Source organism: Mauremys reevesii, linkage group 16 (genome assembly GCF_016161935.1).
Source record: "Mauremys reevesii isolate NIE-2019 linkage group 16, ASM1616193v1, whole genome shotgun sequence".
NCBI classification, from domain to species: domain Eukaryota; kingdom Metazoa; phylum Chordata; order Testudines; family Geoemydidae; genus Mauremys; species Mauremys reevesii.
Window position 1 is genome coordinate 25,966,872 of NC_052638.1, and position 24,438 is coordinate 25,991,309.

Sequence of the window (24,438 nt, forward strand, 5' to 3'; positions counted from 1 at the left end):
TTATTGTTGTTGTGTGGATTTGCCCTAATGCATGTTAAAAGAAGCCCCTGTAAAGCACAGAATTGTCATAATGGCAGAAACACCCATTTTGCATAATTGGAATGTTTGGCTTTTAAGAGACGGAGAAAGTCAAGATGCGTAACGGCATAAATAACTGGAGAACAGAGCCAGTAAAAGTCAATAGGTTCTGCATTATTTAAAATAACATTGAAGACATCTTATGGGTGGCACATAACATGTGTGGTCAGGTCAACAATTTCACTGAGACCTAGCAGCACCTCGAGCTGCACAGAGAAATGGGTGCCAGATCATCAGCTACCGTCACAAATTCCAATTAATTGGAACCTCAATTTCTACCTGCTCAAGTGACTCTTGGCAAAGCTGAGAAGTTAAAAGAAGGATGAATAAAATAGGCAAGACAGGTAAGCTCTCTCTCTGTCACTCCTTGAATTCCAACTGCTAGGTTGGTTAGAATGTCCAATAGAGCTGACCAGGCCAATCAGAATGTCTCTACCTAAGCCATATTGTGATGAGGGACTAAATCAAAAATACTTTGTTAAAAAATAAGTGCCCTGTAGTGTTCTATGGCAGGTGTTAAGATCCTCAACACTGGAATTTTAGAGAGATTCCAACTCTCTATAACCCCCATTCATTACAGTGACCAGTTACTTCTTGGTACAACCTGGATAGTCCACTTATGACTTCCATCTACTTAGGTTTCCAGAGTCAATGCAAGCCCCAATTTCAAGCCCCATTATGTATTTTCCCTGTCATACAGCTGATAAGAAAACCATTTTCCCCATAAGAAATGTTGAATGAAAAATCTTGAAAATTTTCAGGCGAAAAAATTTGGTTTTCCAGGGGGAAATTTCAAACTGAAAATGTTCATTTCCTTTTCACTTAACACAACAGGTTGTTTTTTGTTTGTTTGTTTTTTCCTTTTGTGGTTTCAAAAAAAACCAATGAAACAACATTTTAAGTCAAAATAAAACCTCTGTTTTGTTTTAAAGTGTCAACTGGAAACAATTTTTTTTCTATGGGAAATTTTGAAATAAACAAAATTTCCATCAGAATATGTAGTAAATGCGTGGGCAAGAAGAGAAGGGTGTGTTACTACCCAAAGGTGCACTCTTGGTGTGTGGAAAGGCGCTCACCAAGGGGACTAATGGTTTTCCCCTTTCTCTCCATGCTACAGAAGGTAAAGAACTTTGGCCTTAATGGTTGGGTTTAATTTTTGTTTCCTAACCTCAAAGGAAAAAGCTGACAGTGACCAAATGAGAGATTTGTAATCTCTTCCCATCTGATTCAATATCTGTGTTTGAAATCCAGCCTTAGCAGAGAATACATATAGTGGAGAGAGATACATGTTTGTACATCCCTCTTCTTAGATCAGTGTCATGGCAAGTCTAATAGACACTGCAGGTCAGGTGTAAAGCAGAGAGTGGATACCTGGAAGATGGGAGGACTTGGTGCCCTGGAAGCAGTCTGAGGTAAAGGAGTCTGGCTTAACCTCAGGTATCAGAGGCAGAATTCCCTCTCCCTCTCCCTCTCCAAGCTGGTGTGCCTAGTAATGATGATAGTAGTAATAGCAGTTTATTTCTCTTCCTCACATTCCCTTATTAATTCACCGTGCCTATCCTAGTCTTTAACCAGGCTACAGAACTGAAATAAAATGGTTTTAATAAAACATCCAACTTGGATGCCACTCAGGGCCACACCACCCGCACAGCATTCAAGAGGAGACACAGACATCCTACAATAACTTCCCAACCCCAAACATCATCTTCCAACTCGGCTGCCCACCTCCTTAGTATGTTTCCGCTGTTTTGTTTTCATTTCCTGATTTTGTTATAGATGTCACACATTATAAAAATACACCTCTGGACTAGCACTGGGGATCAATTTGACTGGGTGAGTCTCCTCAGTTACGACTTTAAAATGTTCCTAGCGTGCAGCTTTAAACTGGGGAGTGTGATATTCAATAATATAGGTACCCACACTTCTGCAGGCAGGAAAGATAAGAGGAGCAAGAACAAACAGGACAAAGATACACGTGCTCATGCAATAGAACATGGTGCATCTTGTAGAGTAAGCATCAGTCCCAGCCTTGGAAAGATGCAGATACTTACATGCTATTGCAGCTGTTTGAATAAAGCTGTGAGGCTTTGACTCCTCTATGTTTGGAGCCTGCTGTCAACCAGAGGATTTGGTTCAAGCTACAGCAGCTCACGTGCCATGAAAAATGAAGTTTATGTTGTGCATGTGAACTAGACATTTACATTGATTTCTGTGTGATTTGTAATTGTCTAATTTAGTAATCAGTAAGTGTGTGTAAACAATTTGAGCATTTCCTTGACTCGCTGATGTACGCATTAATATCAACCAGATATCAACACGAATCTATGTGCATTTCTTCACTTGGGGCTGGACAGGCATCCTGCAATCCAGCCTGAGCAAGGGCCAGTGTGGAACTGCACTGTCCAAGGAGCACAGCAAAGCCTTAGAGTCACAGTCTGATTTTGCGTCACCTTTGCTCTTTAGGAGAAATAAGCTGCAGCAGCCGTTTCCCTAGAACAGTTTACTTCACCTTCCACTCTGGCTCAGCTGGGCCGACCAAACCGATGAGGGGGTGGGAAGGAGCCATGGCTGTGCCTGCTACCCTACCCCACAGGAGATGGGGTAGTAGCCTTTTGGCAGCTACTGTTCCCCAGTACACAGGGTCTGGCAATTGGAGTAGCCCACACAAGGGAGTAAAGAATGTTCCTTAGGCTCCCACTTCCTCTGTGAGTGATGGAGCCCTTGAAAAACAATTGTTTGTACTGCTGGTTAAGTCATGTCCCTTCAGGTATGTTTTCCAAAACGTTACATGCCAGAGATACTGGATGTGCCCAAACATGGCTACAAGAAAAGTTCCTTCCGCCTTTAGTTAGAGGCTGGCTTATGTTATGTCTGCAGCAGGATTTCCTCCATCTCCCTGTGAAGCAACTGGTCACTGTCAGTGACAAGACACTGGTCTAGATGGACCACTGGTCTGTTCCAGAATGGCAGTTCCTAGGCTTCTACCTGAAGAATTAGATCACAGGCAGAAGCCTAGTTTACACACATGAAGTGTCAGATTTCTTGGTGGATAAACAACAGGCCTGGGGGGGAAAGCAATAATCCTGAATCAGCAAACAAACCCGTGTTATCAGGCATGTGAATGTAGGTTGGTTGATGCATTTCTGCCGAAGAATTTAAAGCAAAAGAAACATTTGTTTTTTCACAGCAGTTTTCAACAAACTGTCTCTTTTTGTATTTCTTGGATTGATGCATTATTGTAATGTCAGCTCATTCACAGTAATATGTTCAGTCCATAAGATTCCAGAAGATGGTTGCTGAAAAGCACAACTACAATTCAGTGGCACTCCTTCCAGGCACTTTCAATAAAATGTTCATTTTAATTTTCATTTAACTGCTGTCTGTCAAAAGACACTGAGGCCCTCTCTCTATGACCTACCACTTTGTGTGACACACTGCAGGTAACTCATTTTCAGCAGCGTCTCACTCTACAGTTATACTAAACTAGTTCATCTCCAGTAAAACAGCTAATGCCATATGGCTTTCCCATCATGTTACTTTGCAATGTCATTTCTGCCATTCTAATTTGCTTTCAATGTCACCTGGGAGCATGAAGGAATTAAGTCTACTTGTATCTTTGTAAATAAAGGGTTTGATGTCTGAAAATTCTGCTAAAATATTCATGCAATCATAGTTCATGTTTTTACCTCCAACCACAACACACCTTTCTTTAAATGTTTGTTTTTTAATGATACAATAACACCTTTCCCCTAATATGATACTAATACTTACCTTCCTCACAGGTGTTATGGCAATTAATGAATGTCAGGAAGGTGCTAATTATCATCATATGCACATACTCCTACTGCTTTGAAGGACAGAGTGCTCAGATACCACGGTGAGGGGCTGTGACAGATTTATGTTACCAGTCTGCCTGGGGCTTCAGGTGATCAGGCTGAAGCCACAGGATCTTTAGGGGAGGAGACGAAGGAGCACACCCAGTGACTAAGTTTAAAGCTTTATTAACCAAATAACAGCGGAGAGTGCTGGGTGCGCCCCACGTCACTCAGAGGGAGGAAGAAAGTGTTAGTGCCCAAGCCCTAACCCACTTTTATACTTACACATGCACAATGGGCGTAACGTAAGAAGAAGAGGGGGGGACGGGTAGACGAGAGTTTTGTCCTGTGCACAGGTCTTCTAGGGTCTGCTGTAAATCTTCAACTTGCTTCAGTTCTTGGGAGGCTTTTAAGCCCTGGGTTCTTCCGGGGACATTTTCATCCAGGGGCCCTCGTCCCCCCGTGCTCTCAGTACCAGTCTGAACTGGCCTTCCACTGCTCCCTTAATTTTTCCAAAACACTCTGGTTTCAGGGTCGTGAGACTGTTGTTTTTTAACTCACTGACCTTTGCAATCTTACTAGTTTTGCAACTCCTTCAGTTCTGTCTGGCTTAGTTCTCCTTTCTCACGGCTGGCCAGGGTTGACATACAGGCTTCTGGCTGTTTGGCAGCAGAGAGCTTGTTTGTGTGTGCTGGCCTTGGGCTGCAATTTCGATCCTTATATTTGGGCCTAGCTGGATCGTTGAGTTAACCCATTCCTTTCTCCCTTCCTCCCCCTTCGGCCTCTTCTAACCTGCAAAGGAATCTTCCACTCCACACTCACACCTTCAATCCTTCCCAAGATACTTTCCAATGGATATAAAGGCATTAGCAATATACAATGCTGGTGCTGACCCAGGGGATCCCATGGAGGGGAGACATTTTATTGTGACAGGGCAACCATATACAAACTTGATTGGGAGAAAGGGGTTTAGCCACCAGAAAAAGTGTAGTGAGAGTATAAATTACATATATTTCACTGCATTTTTGCAAGTTCTGAGTGAGCCACTTTCTGAGATAGAATTCCTATGTTGTCTAGAAAGTTATGGTCAGCTTGACAATGGAAGTTAGAATGGAAAACTTCATGCAGCCTTATCCACTGCAGCTGAAATAATGCTGTATAGTCCCAATACTGATTTTATCTTATTGACCAGTTTACAAATGACATATGATTAGAGTCTTTTAATAATCTCTCCTTGGTATTTTTCCAACAAGTATATTTCATTTGTGTGTATAACTGGTTTTAGAGTTTGTGCTTCCGCAACTTAAACACTGGATTTAGAGAGCATAGAATGATAGAATCGTAGGACTGGAAGGGACCTCGAGAGGTCTTCCCATCCAGTTCCCTGCACTCAAGGCAGGACTAAATATTAACTAGACCATTCCAGACAGGTGTTTGTCTAACCTGCTCTTAAAAATCCCCAATGATGGAGATTACACAACCTCCCTAGGCAATTTATTTCAGTGCTTAACCACCCTGACAGGAAGTTTTTTCTAATGTCAAACCTAAACTGTCTTTGCTGCAATTTAACACCATTGCTTCTTGTCCTATCCTCAGAGGTGAAGGAGAACAATTTTTCTCCCTCCTCCTTGTAACAACTTTTTGTGCACTTGAAAACTGTTATCATGTCTCCCCCCACACCCCAGTCTTCTCTTCTCCAGACTAAACAAACCCATTCTTTTCAGTCTTCCCTCATAGGTCATGTTTACACTGTTGACTCATATTTAGCTTGTGATCCACTATGACCCCCAGTCCCTTTTCTGCAGTACTCCTCCTCAGGCAGTCATTTCCCATTTTGTACATGTGCAACTGATTGTTCCTTCCTAAATAGAGTACTTTGCATTTGTCCTTATTAAATTTCATCCTATTTACTTCAGACCATTTCTCCAGTTTGTCCAGGTCATTTTGAATTTTAATCCTATCCTCCAAAGCACTTTCAACCCCTCCCAGCTTGGTATTGCCCACAATCTTTATAAGAGTACTCTCTATGCCATTATCTAAATCACTGAAGATATTGAATAGAACCACATACAGAAGTGATCCCTGTGGGACCTGACTTGATTTGCCCTTCCAGCTTGACTGTGAACCACTGATAACTACTCTCTGGGAACGATTTTCCGACCAGTTATGCACCCACCTGATAGTAACTCTATCTAGGTTGTATTTCTCTAGTTTGTTTATGAGACGGTCATATGAGACAGTATTGAAAGCCTTAATAAAGTCAAGATATACACTCTATCACTTCCTCCCTATCCACAAGGCTTGTTACCTGTCAAAGAAACCTATCAGGTTAGACACAATTTGTTTTTGACAAATCCATGCTGACTGTTACTTATCACCTTATTATCTTCTAGATGTTTGCAAATTGATTGCTTAATTATCTGCTCTATTATTTTTCTGGGTACAGAAGTTAAGTTGATGAGTCTGTAATCCCCCGTGTTGTCCTTATTCCCCTTTCTATAGATGGGCACTATATTTGCCCTTTTCCAGTCCTCTGGAATCTCACCCATCTTCCATGACTTTTTGAAGATAATTGCTAATGGCTCAGATATCTCATCAATCAGCTCCTTGAGTATTCTAGGATGTATTTCATCAGGCCCTGGTGACTTGAAAACATCTAACTTGTTTAAGCAGTTTTTAACTTGTTCTTTCCTTATTTTAGCCTCTGATCCTACCTCATTTTCACTGGCATTCATTAAGTTACATGTCCAGTTGCTACTAAATATTTTGGTGGAAACAAACTAAAGTCATTTAGCATTTCCACATTTTCTGTTATAACCCCCGCCCCCATTAATGGGCCTACCCTGTCCTTGGTGGTCCTCTTGCTTCTAATGTATTTGTAGAATGTTTGCTTGTTACAATGGGTGGTGGGTGACTCCCACTTTGGGGAGGTTAGCATGCCAGCCCCACCCCTTCTGCCTGAGGCCCCACCCCCCACTGGCTGGAGCCCCCCATAACAGGAGGAGCCCTAAGGACCCCCCCCCCCAAGACCAGAGGAGCCCTGATTGCCCACCCCAGGCCAGCTCCTCCCCCCCGCCCCCCGAGCACCAGGCTGGTCCCAGCACCGGGTCAATCTGCCCCTCCCCCACCCCAGCCTGAATGCCAGTTTGCACCCAGCACCACACCACTCTCCCCTGCCCGAGTGCCGGGCTGGCCCTGGGCCAGGCCAAGCCAAGCCAAGCCATCCCTTGAGCACCAGGCCAGCTCCAGTGCTGGCCAAACTGCCCCCCACCTGAGTGCCAGGTAGAGCCACTGGCCCCAGTGCCCGTCTGAGCCACCTCACTTCCCTGCCAGACCCCCCCGTGCCCACCGCTTGCTCACCATGTCTGCATCACTCCCCTGCCCCCGAGAAGGAGCAACATAGTGAGTAGTGGGGACCTGGAGTGGAGATGGAGGCCGGGCAGGCAGGGGCCTTGGGGAAGGGGTGGGGCCACCGGGGCCCAGGTGTCCAGTGGCGGCTGCGCCTTCCCTGGCCTATTATACCCGCCACCCATGCTTGTTACCCTGAATGTCTCTTGCTAGATTAATCTCATTTTGTGCCATGGCCTTTCTAAGTTTGTCCCTACATACTTGTGTTATTTGTTTATAGTCATTTTTGTAATTTGACTTAGTTTCCACTTTTTATAGGATTCTTTTTTGAGTTTTAAATCATTGAGATCTCCTAGTTAAACCAGGGTGGTCTCTTGCCATACTTCCTATCTGTCCTATGCAGCAGGATGGTTTGTTCTTGTGCCCTTAATAATGTGACTCTGAAAAACTGCCAACTTTCTTGAACTGTTTTTCCCCTTAGACTTGCTTCCCATGGGATCTTACCTACCAGCTCCCTGAGTCTGCTAAAGGCTGCCTTCTTGAAATCCATTTTCTTTATTGTGAAGTTTTCCCTCCTACCATTCCTTAGAATCATGAACTCTCCTCATTTTATGATCACCTTTACCCAAGATGCCTTCCACTTTCAAATTCTCCACCAGTTCTTCACTATTGGTCAAAATCAAATCTAGAACAGCTTCTCCCCCAGTGACTTTCTCCACCTTCTGAAATAAAAAACGGTCTCCAATACATTCTAAGAACTGGTTGGATAATCTGTACCCTGCTATGTTATTTTCCCAACAGATGTCTGGGTAGTTGAAATCCCCCATCACCACCAAGTCCTGTGCTTTGGATGATTTTGTTGTTTATAAAAAGCCTCATCCACCTTCTCTTCCTGGTTAGGTGGTCTGCAGTAGACTCCTATCATGACATCACCCTTGTTTTTTACCCCTTTTATCTTTACCCAGAGACTTTCAACAGGTTTGTCTCCTATTTCCATCTCAAACTCAGTCCAAGTGTGTACATTTCTGATATATAAAGCAACACCTCCTCGCTTTTTTCCCTGCCTGCCCTTCCTGAGCAAGCTGTACCTTTCTATACCAATGTACCAGTCATGTGTATTATCCCACCAAGTCTCTGTGATGCCAACCATGTCATAGTTGTGTTTATTGACTAGCATTTCTAGTTCTTCCTGCTTATCATTGAATCATAGAATATCAGGATTGGAAGGGACCTCAGGAGGTCATCTAGTCCAATGCCCCGCTCAAAGCAGGACCAATTCCCAACTAAATCATCTCAGCCAGGGCTTTGTCAAGCCTGACCTTAAAAACCTCTAAGGATGGAGATTCCACCACCTCCCTAGGTAACCCATTCCAGTGCTTCACCACCCTCCTAGTGAAAAAGTTTTTCCTAATATCCAACCTAAACCTCCCCCACTGCAACTTGAGACCATTACTCCTATTCCCCATACTTTTCGTGTTAGTATACTGTGTGACAGACCCAGACCAGTGGGGTACAGGAGTCTGGTCGAGGGCAAATATACTGGTCACTGGATGAGTAGTTTTCTGTTCCCTGAGTGACCAGAGCAGCGGCTGCACTAGAGTAATCAGGAACCTGCTAGAACCAATTAAGGCAGACAGGCTGATTAGATCACCTGCAGCCAATCAAGGCAGGCTAATCAGGGCACCTGGGTTTAAAAAGGAGCTCACTCCAGTCAGGGAGAGGGGAGCCAGAGGAGAGGAAGTGCGTGTGAGGAGCTGGGAGCAAGAGGCACAAGGAGCTGAGAGTGAGAGGGTGTGCTGCTGGAGGACTAAGGAGTACAAGCGTTATCAGGCACCAGGAGGAAGGTCCTGTGGTGAGGATAAAGAAGGTGTTTGGAGGAGGCCATGGGGAAGTAGCCCAGGGAATTGTAGCTGTCATGCAGCTGTTACAGGAGGCACTATAGACAGCTGCAATCCACAGGGCCCTGGGCTGGAACCCGGAGTAGAGGGCGGGCCCGGGTTCCCCCCAAACCTCCCAACTCCTGATCAGACACAGGAGGAGTTGATCCAGACTGTGGGAAAATCACTGAGGTGAGCAAAAGCAGCAAAGAGTCTTGTGGCACCTTATAGACTAACAGACATTTTGGAGCATGAGCTTTCATGGGTGAATACCCACTTCGTCGGATGCCACAAGACTCTTTGCTGCTTTTACAGATCCAGACTAACACGGCTACCCCTCTGATACTTGAGGTGAGCAAATCTGCCAATAAGCGCAGGACCCACCAAGGTAGAGGAGGAACTTTGTCACAACTGATATTTAAGATACTGATTTGATTTCCCCTCTATATTCTCTCATCTCCCCCTTATCCCTGCTACAGCAACCCATGGTTTTCCCAGATTCTGACCCTTCTCCCAGGACTCCATGTTTTTTACTTACCTGTGGTCTTTTGTCTCCTGCCCCTTTTGAACCTAATTTAAAGCCCTCCTCATTGAATTAGCCAGTCTGTATCCAAATATGCTCTTCCCCTTCCTTGATAGGTGGACCCCATCTCTACTTAGCAGTCCTTCTTCCCGGAACTCCATCCCATTGATCAAGAAAGCCAAACCCTTCCTGGCGACACCATGACCTTGCAGCCAGGCATTCATCTCCAGGATTTATCTGTCTCTGCCGGGGCCCTACCTTTGACTGGAAGGATCAAAGAGAACACCTGTGCCCCGAGCTCCTTCACCCTTACTCCCAGAACCCTGTAGTCACTTCTGATCTGCTCATGGTCCTACCTCGCAGTAACATTAAAGTCCACATGGATGAGCAGTGTGGGGTAATAGTCAGAGGGCCAGATGATCCTCGACAATCCCTATGTGACTTCGTGGATATGGGCCCCTGACAGGCAGCATTCCTCCTGGGATGCCACGTCAGGGAGATAGAGGGGTGCCTCCATCCCCCTCAGAAGACAGTCACCAACCACCACTACCCTACATTTCCTCCTGGGAGTGGCAGCTACAATCTTTCCAGTCTTGGGGGTACATGGCTTCTCCACCTTTTGGGGGCAATTCCTCATTGCTTGTTGCCAGGGCAGCATAACTGTTCTTCACCACTATGGTGGGTGGGTTGGGAGTAGAGGTGAAGCACCACCTGCTGCCAGAAGAAACCAGCAGACGGTGTCCTCCCTGTCACAGCACCATATCCTCCTCCCCATGGGGATGTGACAGCAATCCCCTCTAGCTGGAGAGCTTCCTCAGCCTTGGACATCTCCATATGAATATTCTCAATGAATTCCTCATGGGCATAGATGCCTCAGCCTAACCATCTCCTACTGTAGCTCTCCCACCTGCTTCCTAAGAGATTCCACCAGCAGGCACCTCTCACACTGGATGGTCCCCCCATCCTGACTTTCTGAGAGTGGGAAATGCAAGCCATAGTCTCTGCAAATCCACGCTGGAATCTGGGTAGAGGCATCCATGGTCAGGTTCCCTGTCGATACAGGTGGAGGAGACAGGAGCAGCACTGGCACTAGCGATGCAGCCTTTCCTAACCATAGCAATTATATTATGACTCCCTCTTACGAACTCTTCTGTTCACTGACTCCCCTTGGTCACTTAGTCTCTGGCTTTTAAGGAGTCTCCTTGCCAGCCCGACTCCCTCATTAATCACATAGGGGGAGGGTGATCACTGGCTGATCAAAGATGATCAAACAAGGCTCAAACAGTCCCCAAACACACAATCTCAACTGACCCCATAAATTTAAAATAACCTGAAAAAGAAAAAAACCACACAGTCAAACAAGCTCACTCACCCCAAGATTAGCACTCACACCTTTTTCATTCAGCAGGGGGATTTTCTTCTCTCCCTCTCAAACTCCCCAGTTTGCTACCCTGTATAAAAAATTGTTCTCATTCACCAAGCTTACAAGCCTACAGCAAGTTAATTAAAGTCAACTGAGTGAAAAAATAATTACAGGAAAGTAAAGATGGGAGAAGCCCAAACCCATAATTTAGAACCTTTTGAGGTTTGTGTTTTTGTTGAGAGATGGTTTACTCTTTTTTCCCCTTTTCCCTGGCTCCCTCTTTATTCATTTATGGTGAATTTAACAGACCTTCATTGGGATAAAATAATCATAGGGGGCTATTTTCCCTTCAGTATATGTGCATGTCGCTTGTAGCTTTCACTAAACGTTGCATATTGAGGACAATGTGTGATGTAACTCGATGGAGTCCTGATCTGAACAGGGCCTCTGGGATATATGATATAATGTAATTATTAAATAATATTAATAAGATAGGTGTATTCACAGGAATGTTGGGATGACCTCTATGACTTTCGACTCTGTTTTTTGTTTGAATAAAAAACTTTTAAACAAATCAGAAAAAAATGGAGCGGGATCTAAATTTATCTTTTTCTTTAAATGAGGTTCTAATTGTTTTGGAAATCAGCATTTGCTAAGGGATTTCTCATTCTACTCAAAATGGGATTTGTAAAACTCAGATTTAGGCACACCATTGTGTTGTAAATCCTAATAGAGATAACTGTGTGTTCTCTTAAACTGCCCCCAACAGGCTCAGGAAAGGATAAAATGTTACTGGTTATGATATGCTCCCTAAATAATACAATGGGAATCTAAAATTAAAACAACATTCCTAAGAAAGAGCTCTATTCTAAGAACTATAACAATGCTGAAGACCATTCTACAAATAACACCACAAGTGTATTGTTCCTCTGTCCATGGAGTTTAGTCAAGCAACAGCATTATTTTGGACCTCCTCTCCCATCCCTCCCATATTTTTTTTTTATAGTTTTAGTGTAAACATTTCCATTTAGTCTTTCTGGCTGAAATTTTAGGTAAATCACCAAGCTACAACCCCTGTCTAACCCAGCTATCACCACTATTTAACTATCTATATAGACAGGATCATAGTGTCTGAACCTGCAGATGCTTAAGTGTTGAAATAACAAGACACTTAATCTTGTGCTTATCATCAAGCACAAGTAGTACCATTGATTTCAGTCTTTTACCTACGTGCTTTGCTGAACTGAGGCTTCAGTACCAACTGCTGTGTGTTCTGTGACTAGCCCCATTCCAGTTTCACTGGGATTACATAGTGATAAGTGCTATGCCTGGTAGTATTTGCAGAGCTGAGCCCATACACTCTCTCGTAGATCTTAGAGAAGGAATGAGCTAGTAGTTCATATAGTCCACCGTCCTGCCAATGCCAGCCAGGTCCAAGCTGGCTGTTTTGTCCAAGCCAGTTAAAGATGACCCAAGCACCTGGATCATTACTTCCCTTAGGATACATAGCTTCCTTAGGTCAATATGCCCACCCAGATTTATAAGTGGGATGCATATTTGGCCTACAGTACAGGCTGTTTTAGAAAAATCATTTTCCTATTGAATGATGCAGAAACCTGCAAACTGTTTCTGTCATTCTCTCCATGGTTTCTGTGCAAGATGCAGCTCATGCAATCATTTCCCCCACATTGTCGCCCTTTATGTTTTCATATTGTTTAACAAATGAAAAATAAAAAGTGACACATGCTTCAGTTGGAGCAAACAGGCTGTTAAAAGGGGGTTTCTGTGCAAGTACATTCCACTGTATGATCATTTCCCCCAAATTATGCCTTTTTCTTTATATTCCACATTTTCCTCTAAACAAGAGGAAAACACAAAGTGATACATACCTTATTAAAAACAAACTAATGGGGAAGAAATTGACCAGATATGTGCAATTAGATTCACTGGGGGTGATCTGTAGATCAACTATTAGCTCTCCAAAAAAAAAAATCAACCTGTCTTTACAAAGGGGTATGGAAAAATAAATGTTGTATGTGGGTGTGTTATTTTTTTACCTCTTGTAGATGGTATTATAATGGAATGGCAGCTGAGAAGATGAGACGATGAGTGAAGAGTGTGTCTTGGAGATTGCATGCAGTTCATTTTCCTGGGTCAAAAGTGGATTGGTTTGAGAACAATAATTATGAGGCTGACGTGTATGTTCTCCTTCATCTTGCTGTTTGGAGCAGCGGGGCTTGTCGTCTTCATTCATCTGCAGGATCCAGAAGACATAGTTCATCAGCAGACACCAGGTTAGCATTCCAATTTCTATCCAGTAATTTTGTCCTGTATCTTTGACACTCTTTACATACGTTACAAAAGTGATGTGAGCATAAATGTTCTCTAGGACTAATATTTCATTTTTTATAAGGCCAACCGTGGGACTAAATATTTGCTCAAAATAAATCTTGCTTAAAAATCAGACTCAATAAAGAATGTCAGGTTGTGTGAGAATTTTTGCTTTGTCAAGGATGCCATCCTGAGTTGAGGCAAATTCTGCTCTGTTAGTCTGGTGTAAATCCAGAATAACTCCACTCACTTTACCCATACAGATACATGCCTCCCAACCTGCCATTGCCCAGTGGGGTGCATTGTGAGAGATGTGTCCCTCATTTTGGGTCTAAGAAAATTAGTCACTCAAGAAACTGAAAATGTTGTGTGATTCAGTACTTTAGTGTGAATAAGTCATGATTCATTATTTCTGATGTAATCATTTTCAACAATGAGACTTTGAGGAGTCCATATCTCTGTGGAAAGTAGGTAACTTTGGGACTAAAATGAGTGATGTCCTTCACAATGAGGGACAGATGACAGGTATGCACAGATATAAGCATGGGATTCATGTTGATAAAGGGCTTGCCTACATTGCCCCATAGGGCAGATTATGGAGGGGGGTGAGCTGCAGCATGCACTGAAGTGTTTCTCTGTAACTGCCCCATTGTAGACCCCGTTAGTGAGAACAAAAAAGTCCACCAGTCGGAACCATGTTAATGTGAAGTAGGTACGTTTTAATTAGCACTAGCAGGGTCTACCTGGGAAAGTTACAGAGCAATACTTTAGTATGTGCTGCAGCTCACATCCCTGTAACCTGCACTGCGGAGCCATTTAGACAAGCCCTCGGTTACCTATGATACCTCAGTGGTGAGCATACAGTAAGCATTATAAAATCCTAGACAGAGGGATCCCAATGGAGTTATTCTAGATTCACTCTGGTATAACAGAGGGCAGAGTCTGGTCCATTGTGTTCTTTTATACTGGATATTGTCATTTGATTAAATACTATTTCTGTTTGCTTGTCACAATTAATGTGCAGTTTGTAATATGTTGTGTATTTTAAAGGCAAAATACTGCTATCATGTTGAAGGAGCTGTACCCTGACACACAGAGCCCTGGAATTGTCATTACATTAAGTGCTACCCTCTGCATCCAGACTTATTAAGTGCTTGTCTCTGTATCATCAAACATACTTAAACATTAATATATTTGTTATTTAGACCAATTGCACTCTAATTTTGAAAGCAGCCACTCAGCCGAAACTGTGGAAATAATGAATCAAAACTATGCAATTGATTGAAAGTGGAGGATTTGCCAGTCACTTCACTTGTTTTTTTTAATATAATTTTGTATATTTAAATGCAAAACAATTTACGTATTGAACTGACATAATAAGTTAAATTCTGCTCTAAGATGTGTATATAAATCCATTTGAAGTCAATGGAAGCTGCGTGTTCACATTTGAAAGAGAACAGGGCAATAAGAAGAAACATTTGAAACAGATTATGACATCATGTGCTCACTGTAATAGCCCAGATCATTGGATTAGTTGGGAGTAGACAGAATGTAGGAACTGGCTCACAGTTTTTGCAGACACCTGCAATACCTAGACACAAAGTAGCTTATCGAGGGCTCGTATTCTTCACCTAGTAATATGTTTTGGTTTTTACAGTGAAAGTAGATGACCTGCTGTTAGGAATATAGGAGAAAACCAGATATGCTATAGTTATTTCCTAATATTATATGAATTCAAAAAGAAGTCTGTGTAACAAACTCTAATTCTGGGTCACGTCATCTCTGCAACTGGAGGATGAGCCAAAACCACAGCAGATATAGCAGTGAGACAGCATCTCCTACATGGCAATGTTTCTCCTTTTCCCTGTGGAAGGACCTCCATGGGATTAAGCTCTGGAGATGAGGAGGAGATGGCTCAAGGGTAAAAGGGTTTGTGGCCAGGGAACTGACCCATCACAGCAGCATACTCTCCAACCCAATGGGAATGTTCTTCAGACAGTTCTCTAAGACTTAGATCATGTCTGCAAAATAGGGTTGTTAAGTAGCGAGGCTCTGCCTTCATTCTTTACTAGGACAATAACAAAATCCCCTGTGACAAGTGTTCACATTTGTAATTAACTTTTCCTTAAATAAACACAACTCGTGTTAAGTATGAAATATTTAGAAAGAATAGGTAGGTGCATGAAAATTAATTCCACAATAATCCTGGACAACTCCCTCTAAAATAAAAGAAAATCTTCTTCTTCTGTAGCCTGTTGGGATTAAATTCAATCCTCGGATGTACAATATAGTGTTCCAGGTGAAAAAGTTATGACTCTGGCATATATGGGGTTTTATATATGCAATAGATGCAACAAGCACTCTAGATGGGAGTTACAGCTGCAGTATTGATCTGCTCTTGATGCCACTGTTTACTACCAGTGGGACATCAGAATTTCATAATTAAAAAAAAAATAGTTGGTTTGCGTTCTACTATGAAAGTCAAGAATTTTACAGCCCTGTGTAAGCTTTCCCACGCTTCTCTACCATTGCCTCTTAGTCCTGACCTATTGGACCATTGCTCTTCCAATCATGAGCCTCTCAAGCACTGACTGCTGATTGTGACCCACTATGAAATGATTTTTGAGGTAGACAAAGAACAGGATGAGGCCCAACCCATTTACACTTGAGATACCAATCAAGGTTTGAACAGAAGCATCCTCAGAGATTAAACTATCTCAATAACTTACTAGATTTTCCTGGGCAGGGTCCTGTATATGGTTGTAAAATGACTATTCTAAGGTGGGGCTGTTACTTCCAAAATTGTCTAATTTCTTGCTTGATTCACACACCCAACTCCCATTTACATTAATGGAAGTTAGACAGAGAGAAGAGCACACCCCCTGAGAGAAAGGGACTTATAGAATAGTTACATGGTCTGATTTTCAGAAGTGCAGGGCACCTTCAGCTGCCACTGGACTCAGGTGCTTCACATGTTCAGCTCCACTGAAAATCAGGCCAATTGTCCCTAAAGCACAATAGGCACTTGGTAGAACATAGAAAAGACACTGTTCATTTCATTAAAAAGAGGAATCGCCATGTTTCCTTATTGTGCACTGTGTTCTATGGAAATCAGTCAGTCTGTAAGAGAGAAACACCAGGTGTGCTTAAAACGATGTTTTCCCTCACTCACTCAGAATAGCTCCTAAAAATATGAGTTTCTTTTAGAGACAGGATATTACTGTAATTTGCTGACATAATTGGTCCCTCAATAGAACTGAATAAATGTATGTGCCATTATATTATTTAGGCCAACAGATTCTATACGACAAAGTTTCATTTATTGGTCTTTGCTTTTGTATTTCCCATGCAGTTACTCTGTAGCTGAATGCAGTTACAATCTCATCTGCAATGCTGTGTGAAATTCAATAAAGAACATTTTTCACCCCAAAAAAGCAGCACAGTAGAATTTTGCACTGACCAAGCAGACATTTCTCACTGCTAATATGTTCAGTCGTCTTTAATTTGGAAGAGTGTAACTTCAGAAACAAGATTAATAAAAATATGTTGGTACTTTAGTTTTATCTGTCTCTTCCAGAAATTGTTCTTTATTGTTTTAGTCCAAGCAAGCATGTTGGCAAAACCTTGATGTACTGTTTAAACCAGTATAAAACTACAGTCATAAAACTTTAAGTAATGCTTACATTACTTTCACTGAGCAAAGTACGCCTGACAGTAGCTGTTTGTGTTGATTTGTTACTATTCATTTATTCTTTCCCTGTGCTTCACATTGCTACCTAATTGTGATGCTGTACTGAGAAAGCAATATCAAAGTAATTTTCCACAACATTAGTTACAATTTTCTTCTGATCTTTCGAGTGAAACAATCCCATCCTGTTGGCTTCTGTGAACATATAAACCTTGATTACATTTATCTATTGGAAACCAATGCTTACAAAGTATATGTGCCCTGGATAGTGGGTGTATAGCCTTTTTTTGCTGATTGACAAATATTCTCTCTGTATAGTTATATTTATGTAATGCACTTCACTCTGAACAGACATGGCTGTGACAGACAGCCATTTATCGTGGACAAAACAGATTTCCCAAGCCAATACACTGAATTCAATACATATTTCTCTGGTCATTACAGAGACAGTAACTTCACTTATGATAGACACTTAATGGGCTTTTATGGAGAGTGTTATTATGCTGAATGTCAGGTGCAGGGGGCCTTGTATTGAGAATTGGTTTGAAAATGAGATGGTCATGGAGGAAGTAAAGAAATGTAATGCCCTGTCACGGAATCTTTGCAAACCTTCTATATGTCTAGAGAACTTCTGCTGATAGGTGCTATATATAAGTGCAATTACATTACTAATTATTAATATTATTATTATTAGGAATGCCAAGCAATTAAAAAAATTTATCACAATTAGTTGCACTGTTAAACAATAATAGAATACCATTTATTTAAATATTTTTGGATGTTTTCTATATTATCAAATATTGATTTCAATTACAACACAGAATACAAAGTGTACAGTGCTCATTTTATATTTCTTTCTGATTACAAGTATTTCCACTATAAAAAAACAAAAGAAATAGTATTTTTCAATTCCCCTAATACAAGTACTGTGGTGCAATCTCTTTATCACAAAAGTTGAACTTACAAATGTAGAATTATGTAAAAAAAACCAACTACATTAAAAAATAAAACTGTGTAAAATTTTAGACCCCGCAAGTCCACTCAGTCCCACTTCTTGTTCAGCCAATTGCTCAGACAAACAAGTTTGTTTACATTTCCAGGAGATAATGCTGCCTGCTGCTTGTTTACAATGTCACTTGAAAGTGAGAACAGGTGTTCTCATGGCACTGTTGTAGCCGGCATCGCAAGATATTTACATACCAGATGTACTAAAGATTCATATGTCCCTTCCTGCTTCAACCGCCATCCAGGGGACATGCATCCATGCTGATGACGGGTTTTGCTTGATAACAGTCCAAAGCAATGAGGACCGATGCATGTTCATTTTTATTATCTGAGTCAAATGCCACCAGCAGAAGGTTGATTTTATTTTTTTGTGGTTTGGGTTCTGTAGTGTTGCTTTTTTAAGACTTCTGAAAGCATGCTCCACACCTTGTAACTCTCAGATTTTGGAAGGCACTTCTGAGCCTTAAACCTTAGGTCGAGTGCCGTAGCTATCTTTAGAAATCTCACATTGGTGTCTTCTTTGCGTTTTGTCAAATCTGCAGTGAAAGTATTCTTAAAATGAACAACGTGCTGGGTTATTATCTGAGACTGCAATAACATGAAACATATTGCAGAATGTGGATAAAACAGAGCAGGGGACATACAGTTCTCCCCCAAGGAGTTCAGTCACAAATTTAATTAACACTTTTTTTTAAAGAGTGTCATCAGCATAGAAACATGTCCTCTGGAATGGTGGCCAGAGCATGAAGGGACATACAAACATTTAGCATATCTGGCATGTAATACCTTGCAATGCTGGCTACAAAAGTGCAATGCAAATGCCTGTTCTCACTTTCAGGTAACACTGTAAACAAGAAGAGAGCAGCATTATCTCCTGTAAATGTAAACAAACTTGTTTGTCTTAGTGACTGGCTGAATGAGAAGTAGGACTGAGTGGACTTGTAGGCTCTGAAGTTTTACATTGTTTTGTTTTTGAATGCAGTTATGTAACAAAAATATCTACATTTGTAAGTTGCACTTTCAAGACAGATTGCACTATAGTACTTGTATGAGGTGAATTGAAAAATACTATTTCTTTGATCATTTTTACAGTGCAAATATTTGTAATAAAAATAATATACACTTTGATTTCAGTTACAACACAGAATACAATATATATGAAAATGTAGAAAAAATCCAAAATATTTAATAAATTTCAATTGGTATTCTATTGTTTAACAGTGCGATTAAAACTGTGATTAATCGTGATTAATTTTTAAATTGCAATTAACTTTTTTAATCACGTGAGTTCACTGCAATTAATCAACAGCCCTCATTATTATTATTATTAAACAGTTCCAGGGTGCCTTCTCTTGCTAGCAGAAAGGAAACTTTGGGGCAAATCAAGATACATTTTCCTAGTGGTGCACTAGCAAGTTATATGTTAAATTCCCCTGACTGCTATCAAGACTTACAAATATAAATCCCCTTCCCATGATGGGGGATTAAACACTGAAAGATTTTACATTTGTGTGAAATATTCAGTAATTGCCACTGCTCTCATTGTCTTGAAGCCTTACAATGAGCCAGCAGGACAGCCTATCCATCATTACTGTACTCAGCAGTAAACCTCTTCAGAAAATGACATGCTCCCCAACGACTGGGATTTATAATGAAGAAGCTGATATAATGCCACCTTAACACTCTTGTTAGTGCCTGCACACAATGTTTATTTCAGACCCTTAAAACTAGTCAGAACTCAAATCTGGGACAGCTGTGATAGTGCAGTACGGGAAAGCGTAACTAGGAAAAACTAAGTAGTTGTGTCACGTGAGACAATGCAGTTGATCTAAATAGAACTGAGGTGAGTTTATGACTGGGCTAAAAATTCGTGAACTCTGGAAGAGCCAGTCAATGGCCTGGAGACTGAACTACGGTAATCAATACTAGGACCACTGCTGTAAAGTTGAACCAGCTACCACCGCATCTATGACTTTATGGAAAGCTTTTTCCTCTGGAGACTGAAGTCAGAAGACAAACACCTTTAGAAACAGATTGAGTGTGGAAAATTCATCCCAAAAGTTACCAAGATGTGCAAACAGGGGGTTAGAATGAAAACTGCTGTGCACTATTAACTATAGTTAGTTGATATAGCTACCAGGCACAAACTAACAAAAACAAGCCCAGAACCATACAACTTGGCAGAATCTTTGAGTCTGTGCAGTAACTCTACTGTCATTGCTTCATCCAGTCAAATCTTACAACACAATACTGCCTTATTTTCATTTTCTGCTTCACCAGTGGAGACAGGGGGATAGGGGGGGGAGAAGAGGAGAGGGTAATTGTTATAATAAAAATCAGTGCACAGGGGAGCCGTAGTGCAGCAGTCTGACTATATATCACAGCAGCCTTAGAGCAAAGACCAATATTGCCATGCATTGTAATTCTCTCTTTCTTAATCACTTATTCAGAACACACACACAACCACACATACACCTTGTTACTTACAAATTACAGCCCTGCATACATCACTCCATGATAACCGTGCATTTCCATAATATTATCCTACTGTACATTGCAATACTTGTTAGTCATACTAGAAACTTTTTTTTATCCATGACAATGCAATTGAAAATAAAATATAATTTCAAAACCAATGTGGCTGCAGTTTACAACTTTTCTCTGGTATAAATTTAACCTGCCGCTGTACTAACAGCATCCATCCAAACCATATGCAAAATTATCTGGTAACTGTATATCAGATGAATGGACTTCAGGCTACATTTTCAACCAGAAGAGGCAGCACTACTAAATATATGGAATTAGTTGAAGGAATGGATGCACCTTCTACAGCCACATTTCCCATTCTTCTCTCTGCCTTAGTCTTCTTTGATTGAGATTTTCCCATAGTAAGTAGATTCTTCCTTTCTGCCTTTAAATCTTGTTCCAATCAGTTTGCTATTATTCTGATTGAAAGAGAAAGACCTACACACATCAGCATTGAGGTGAAGCACTAGTCCTGGCAATGCTGTAGTCTACACACCATTGTGGATATGATTCATCTTCTTTCCTTGATGCTAGCAATGGTTCTGGTTTTGACTGACTATGACCCCATTTAGATGCTGAAGCAATGTTGTGCCAGTTCCCACACAGCTGCTATCTACAATAGGGTCATAAAGTTGGTTAAATAGATACAAAGTAAGTCTCTTTTAAGATACTTTTTGACAGTAGAGTTTTTAAACAGGAGATATGCAGGCTAGAGCCCAGAGCAGGCATTCCCAATTCTTTTCATTGTGTGGAACACAATAGCGAGATTGTCTCATAGACCACCTGCCTTCACCTTCATGGTCATTTAGTCACCTCCTCTCAATCCTGATTCCATAACCACCCTGTGACAACTACAGCAGTTATTGATAATGTGATCCCCGGACAGCGTTGAATATTTTTGTAATTTTCTATCAAATGTGGCTTAGCTCTTGGAGAGCCAGTGTGCTGGAACTGAGCTGAAGCCCTCATCGTGCTGCTTGCACAGGTTCTCCTCCCCGCTATTTGCTGTGCGTACTTACTCCTTGAAACTGACTTGTTAAAGAAGAAAACTGACTTGGTTTTTTATAAGCCTTCAGAAATTGACACCTCTTTGTTATGTCGGGCAAAATCAAAAGCGACCTGCCATAGTTGAGCTGCATTCAGTTATGGTGCTTGGCAACATGTCATAGGCAAAATCAACAATGCTGTGACGTGTCAGAAAAATGTAAGAATGATGGTTTTATGAAAGCATGTTTCTAAACAATCATCCTGCATCCTCTAAAGACCCTTTCCAAAGATTTTAAGAGAAGTTACAGAAAATTACAAAAGCTGATCAACAGTCCTTAATTTTCACTCCATTACATTTTTATTTAAAAAAAAAAGAGTTCATATAATTTGCATAGACAATGTGATAGTGAAAGGAAGTTTCCTCCCATTTGTCAGCAGTTAATGAATTCAGCTGTGTTTCAAATGTGGACATAATTTTAAACAATTGTAACTAAATTAAAAAACATTTTCAAGTGTATTTCTAATTGTGCCATTTTAAATTTTTTTATATTGTTTCCATTTCTCAGTGCTCTTAACTTTCTCCTAAAAGCTTAAACAAAACCTTATCCCTCCATCAGGGTCACCCTTTCTCATTTGATAAACATTCGTTTTCCCTTCATGTTTCTAGTGGAGCTTGAAATTAAAGCGGCTCTTTTCTATTACTGTTTTGTTTGTACACCTGGATCGTCAATCTCAATTAACTATTGCTTTAGCACCACTGAGGGGAGCAGAAGAGGCCAAATAATTGATTTTGTGTAGGTCCGACATCAGTAGTAGTTATGGCTGATTGTCATTTTGTCTAACTAAATAGTAGATGTTCATTTGGAAGTGAATAATGATTTATTACTCCCTAGGGGCTGGATCTAAAACCCAATTTCTGTGGGTAAGTCTCTAACTGATTTATGCAATACACTGAATTGTCTCCACTTGTATTTTCTACAGGCTCGATCCTGCAAGCTGCTGAACATTCTAGCCTCATCCCAGCGGAGTGCTTGAGCCTGGTTTTAACTTTAAGCACATGAGTAGTCCCATTGAATTATTATTACAGTAGTGCTAAAGGGCCAGCCAAGAATGGGGCCCCATTGTGCTAGGCACTGTACAAACGTAGAGTAGTAGATGGTCCCTGCCTCCAAAATACTTACAATCTAAACAGACAGGACAGATGCAAGGTGGGAGAAGGGGTAGAACACCCAAGCAGACTGAACTATGTGATGGCAGCAAATGTCATGTTAGTTCCTTCTCTTTGAAGGGGGGCAGCTTGTTCCATAGTAGGGAATAAGCTTAATTGGTTAATTGGGACTACTCGTGTGTTTAAAGTCTTTTGCAGGATCAAGGTCAGAATACTCAGCACCTTGCAGGACGGAACCGCATCTTTGTCCCATTTTGTAATGAATCATTGCAGGAGGTGCTGGTGGTGATTCAGAGGAGACTTGCTAGCGCGTGGCCATTATACTGTTTTGTGCCGGTTCGGTTCAGAAACTCACTAAATTTTCTCCCCCTTTCTTCAAAGCAGATAAAATCTATCTATTAAAATCTTCACAAAGTCAACCCTGTTGGGCTTCTGTGCCTTCTTCCCAAGGGCTTGCAATTGAAAACGACATTTAATTTTAAACCCTTGTCAGAGGCTGGCTTTGTGGTGCTTTTGCTCTTGGCAGCACATTAGTTGAGCAATCCGAGTTCAGACTGTGGGTCCCTCAAAATGATGAAGGTTAAGCATGCTGGGCAGCTGATGTACATATTCAGGGGAAACAGTGAAGTCAGGTGTCTGCTCCAGGAGCTAAGACTAAAGAATCCAAGAGCCACCAAGGTCCTTTTAGGAGCACTGAATGAATTGAATGGCAAAGTGCAGAGACTGGGGTGAAATTTCCCATCCTCATGTTGAGATGGCTTGTTCCTTTTCTTAAGTGGTTCTATTTTCTAATCAGGTTACTTTTATCTTTTCATTGGTGCATTGCATGACAATGTCTGGCCATTACCCATAGGCACTGGACATTGTTTACTGCTTGGGACAATCTAGAATTTATTATAATAACTCCTTATGAGACTGGAAACCTAGAGCTGAAAATGTGAGGAAAGGACAAAGCTTAAGCTGCTCAAACTGTCACGATTTGGCTTGTGACCCACTTGAATTCCTGTGGTGACAATTAGACAGTTATCCTAAGAATTTAGTCTGTTTTAGGTTCTGTGGATGGAAGGTCTGATTCCGAATTCCTGGTACACCCAAAGTTCCCATTAATTAAAAATAGTGTTTAGAATATCAGAGTTGGAAGGGACCTCAGGAGGTCATCTAGTCCAACCCCCTGCTCAAAGCAGAACCAATCCCCAAATGGTCCCCTCAAGGATTAAACTCACAACCCTGGGTTTAACAGGCCAATGCTCAAACCACTGAGCTATCCCTCTCCCCAGAAAGTAGCTCTTTACCCCAGGTGAGACTTGAACTCACAATCCTTGGCTTAGGAGGCCAATGCCTTATCCATTAGGCCACATTAGAAACCTAATGTAGATGTGCCCTGCAGACAAATGGGGAACAGCATGTTAAATTGGACCTTGATTCATCAAAGCACTTAAGCCCATGCTGACAAACATTAACTGCAATGGGTCTCAAGCATGTGCTTAAGTGCTCTACTGAATCAAAGCCTAGATGAGGTGATTTTCGAACCCTACTTGTTGGGGGACAGGAGAGAGAAGCAGATAGCCATTAACTCAGACAGGACCAAAAAGTCTACATGGCGAGGGAGAAGAGGAGAAACAATTGTTTATCATCTCTCAGCTGGTAGATAATTAACTAGTTTACAGCAACTGGCCCAGTTGTTTGGCTTTGTATATAGTACACAATGGGCCAGATGCCCCCAGGCTGG

General features: G+C 41.5%; 1 protein-coding gene across 3 annotated transcripts in view; it reads left to right on the forward strand.

Moving 5' to 3' along the window:
• Window positions 1-13,109: 13,109 nt before the first annotated feature.
• CHST8 (carbohydrate sulfotransferase 8) overlaps window positions 13,110-24,438 on the forward strand; it is a 217,666-nt gene continuing 206,337 nt past the window's right edge. For 2 of the 3 annotated variants that reach the window (XM_039502968.1, XM_039502969.1), the window contains exon 1: window positions 13,110-13,298. In XM_039502968.1, coding sequence (XP_039358902.1) covers window positions 13,139-13,298 — 160 coding nt within the window. In that variant the 5' untranslated portion in view covers window positions 13,110-13,138. The remainder of the gene's footprint in view (window positions 13,299-24,438) is intronic. The other variant, XM_039502971.1, reaches the window with a different exon arrangement.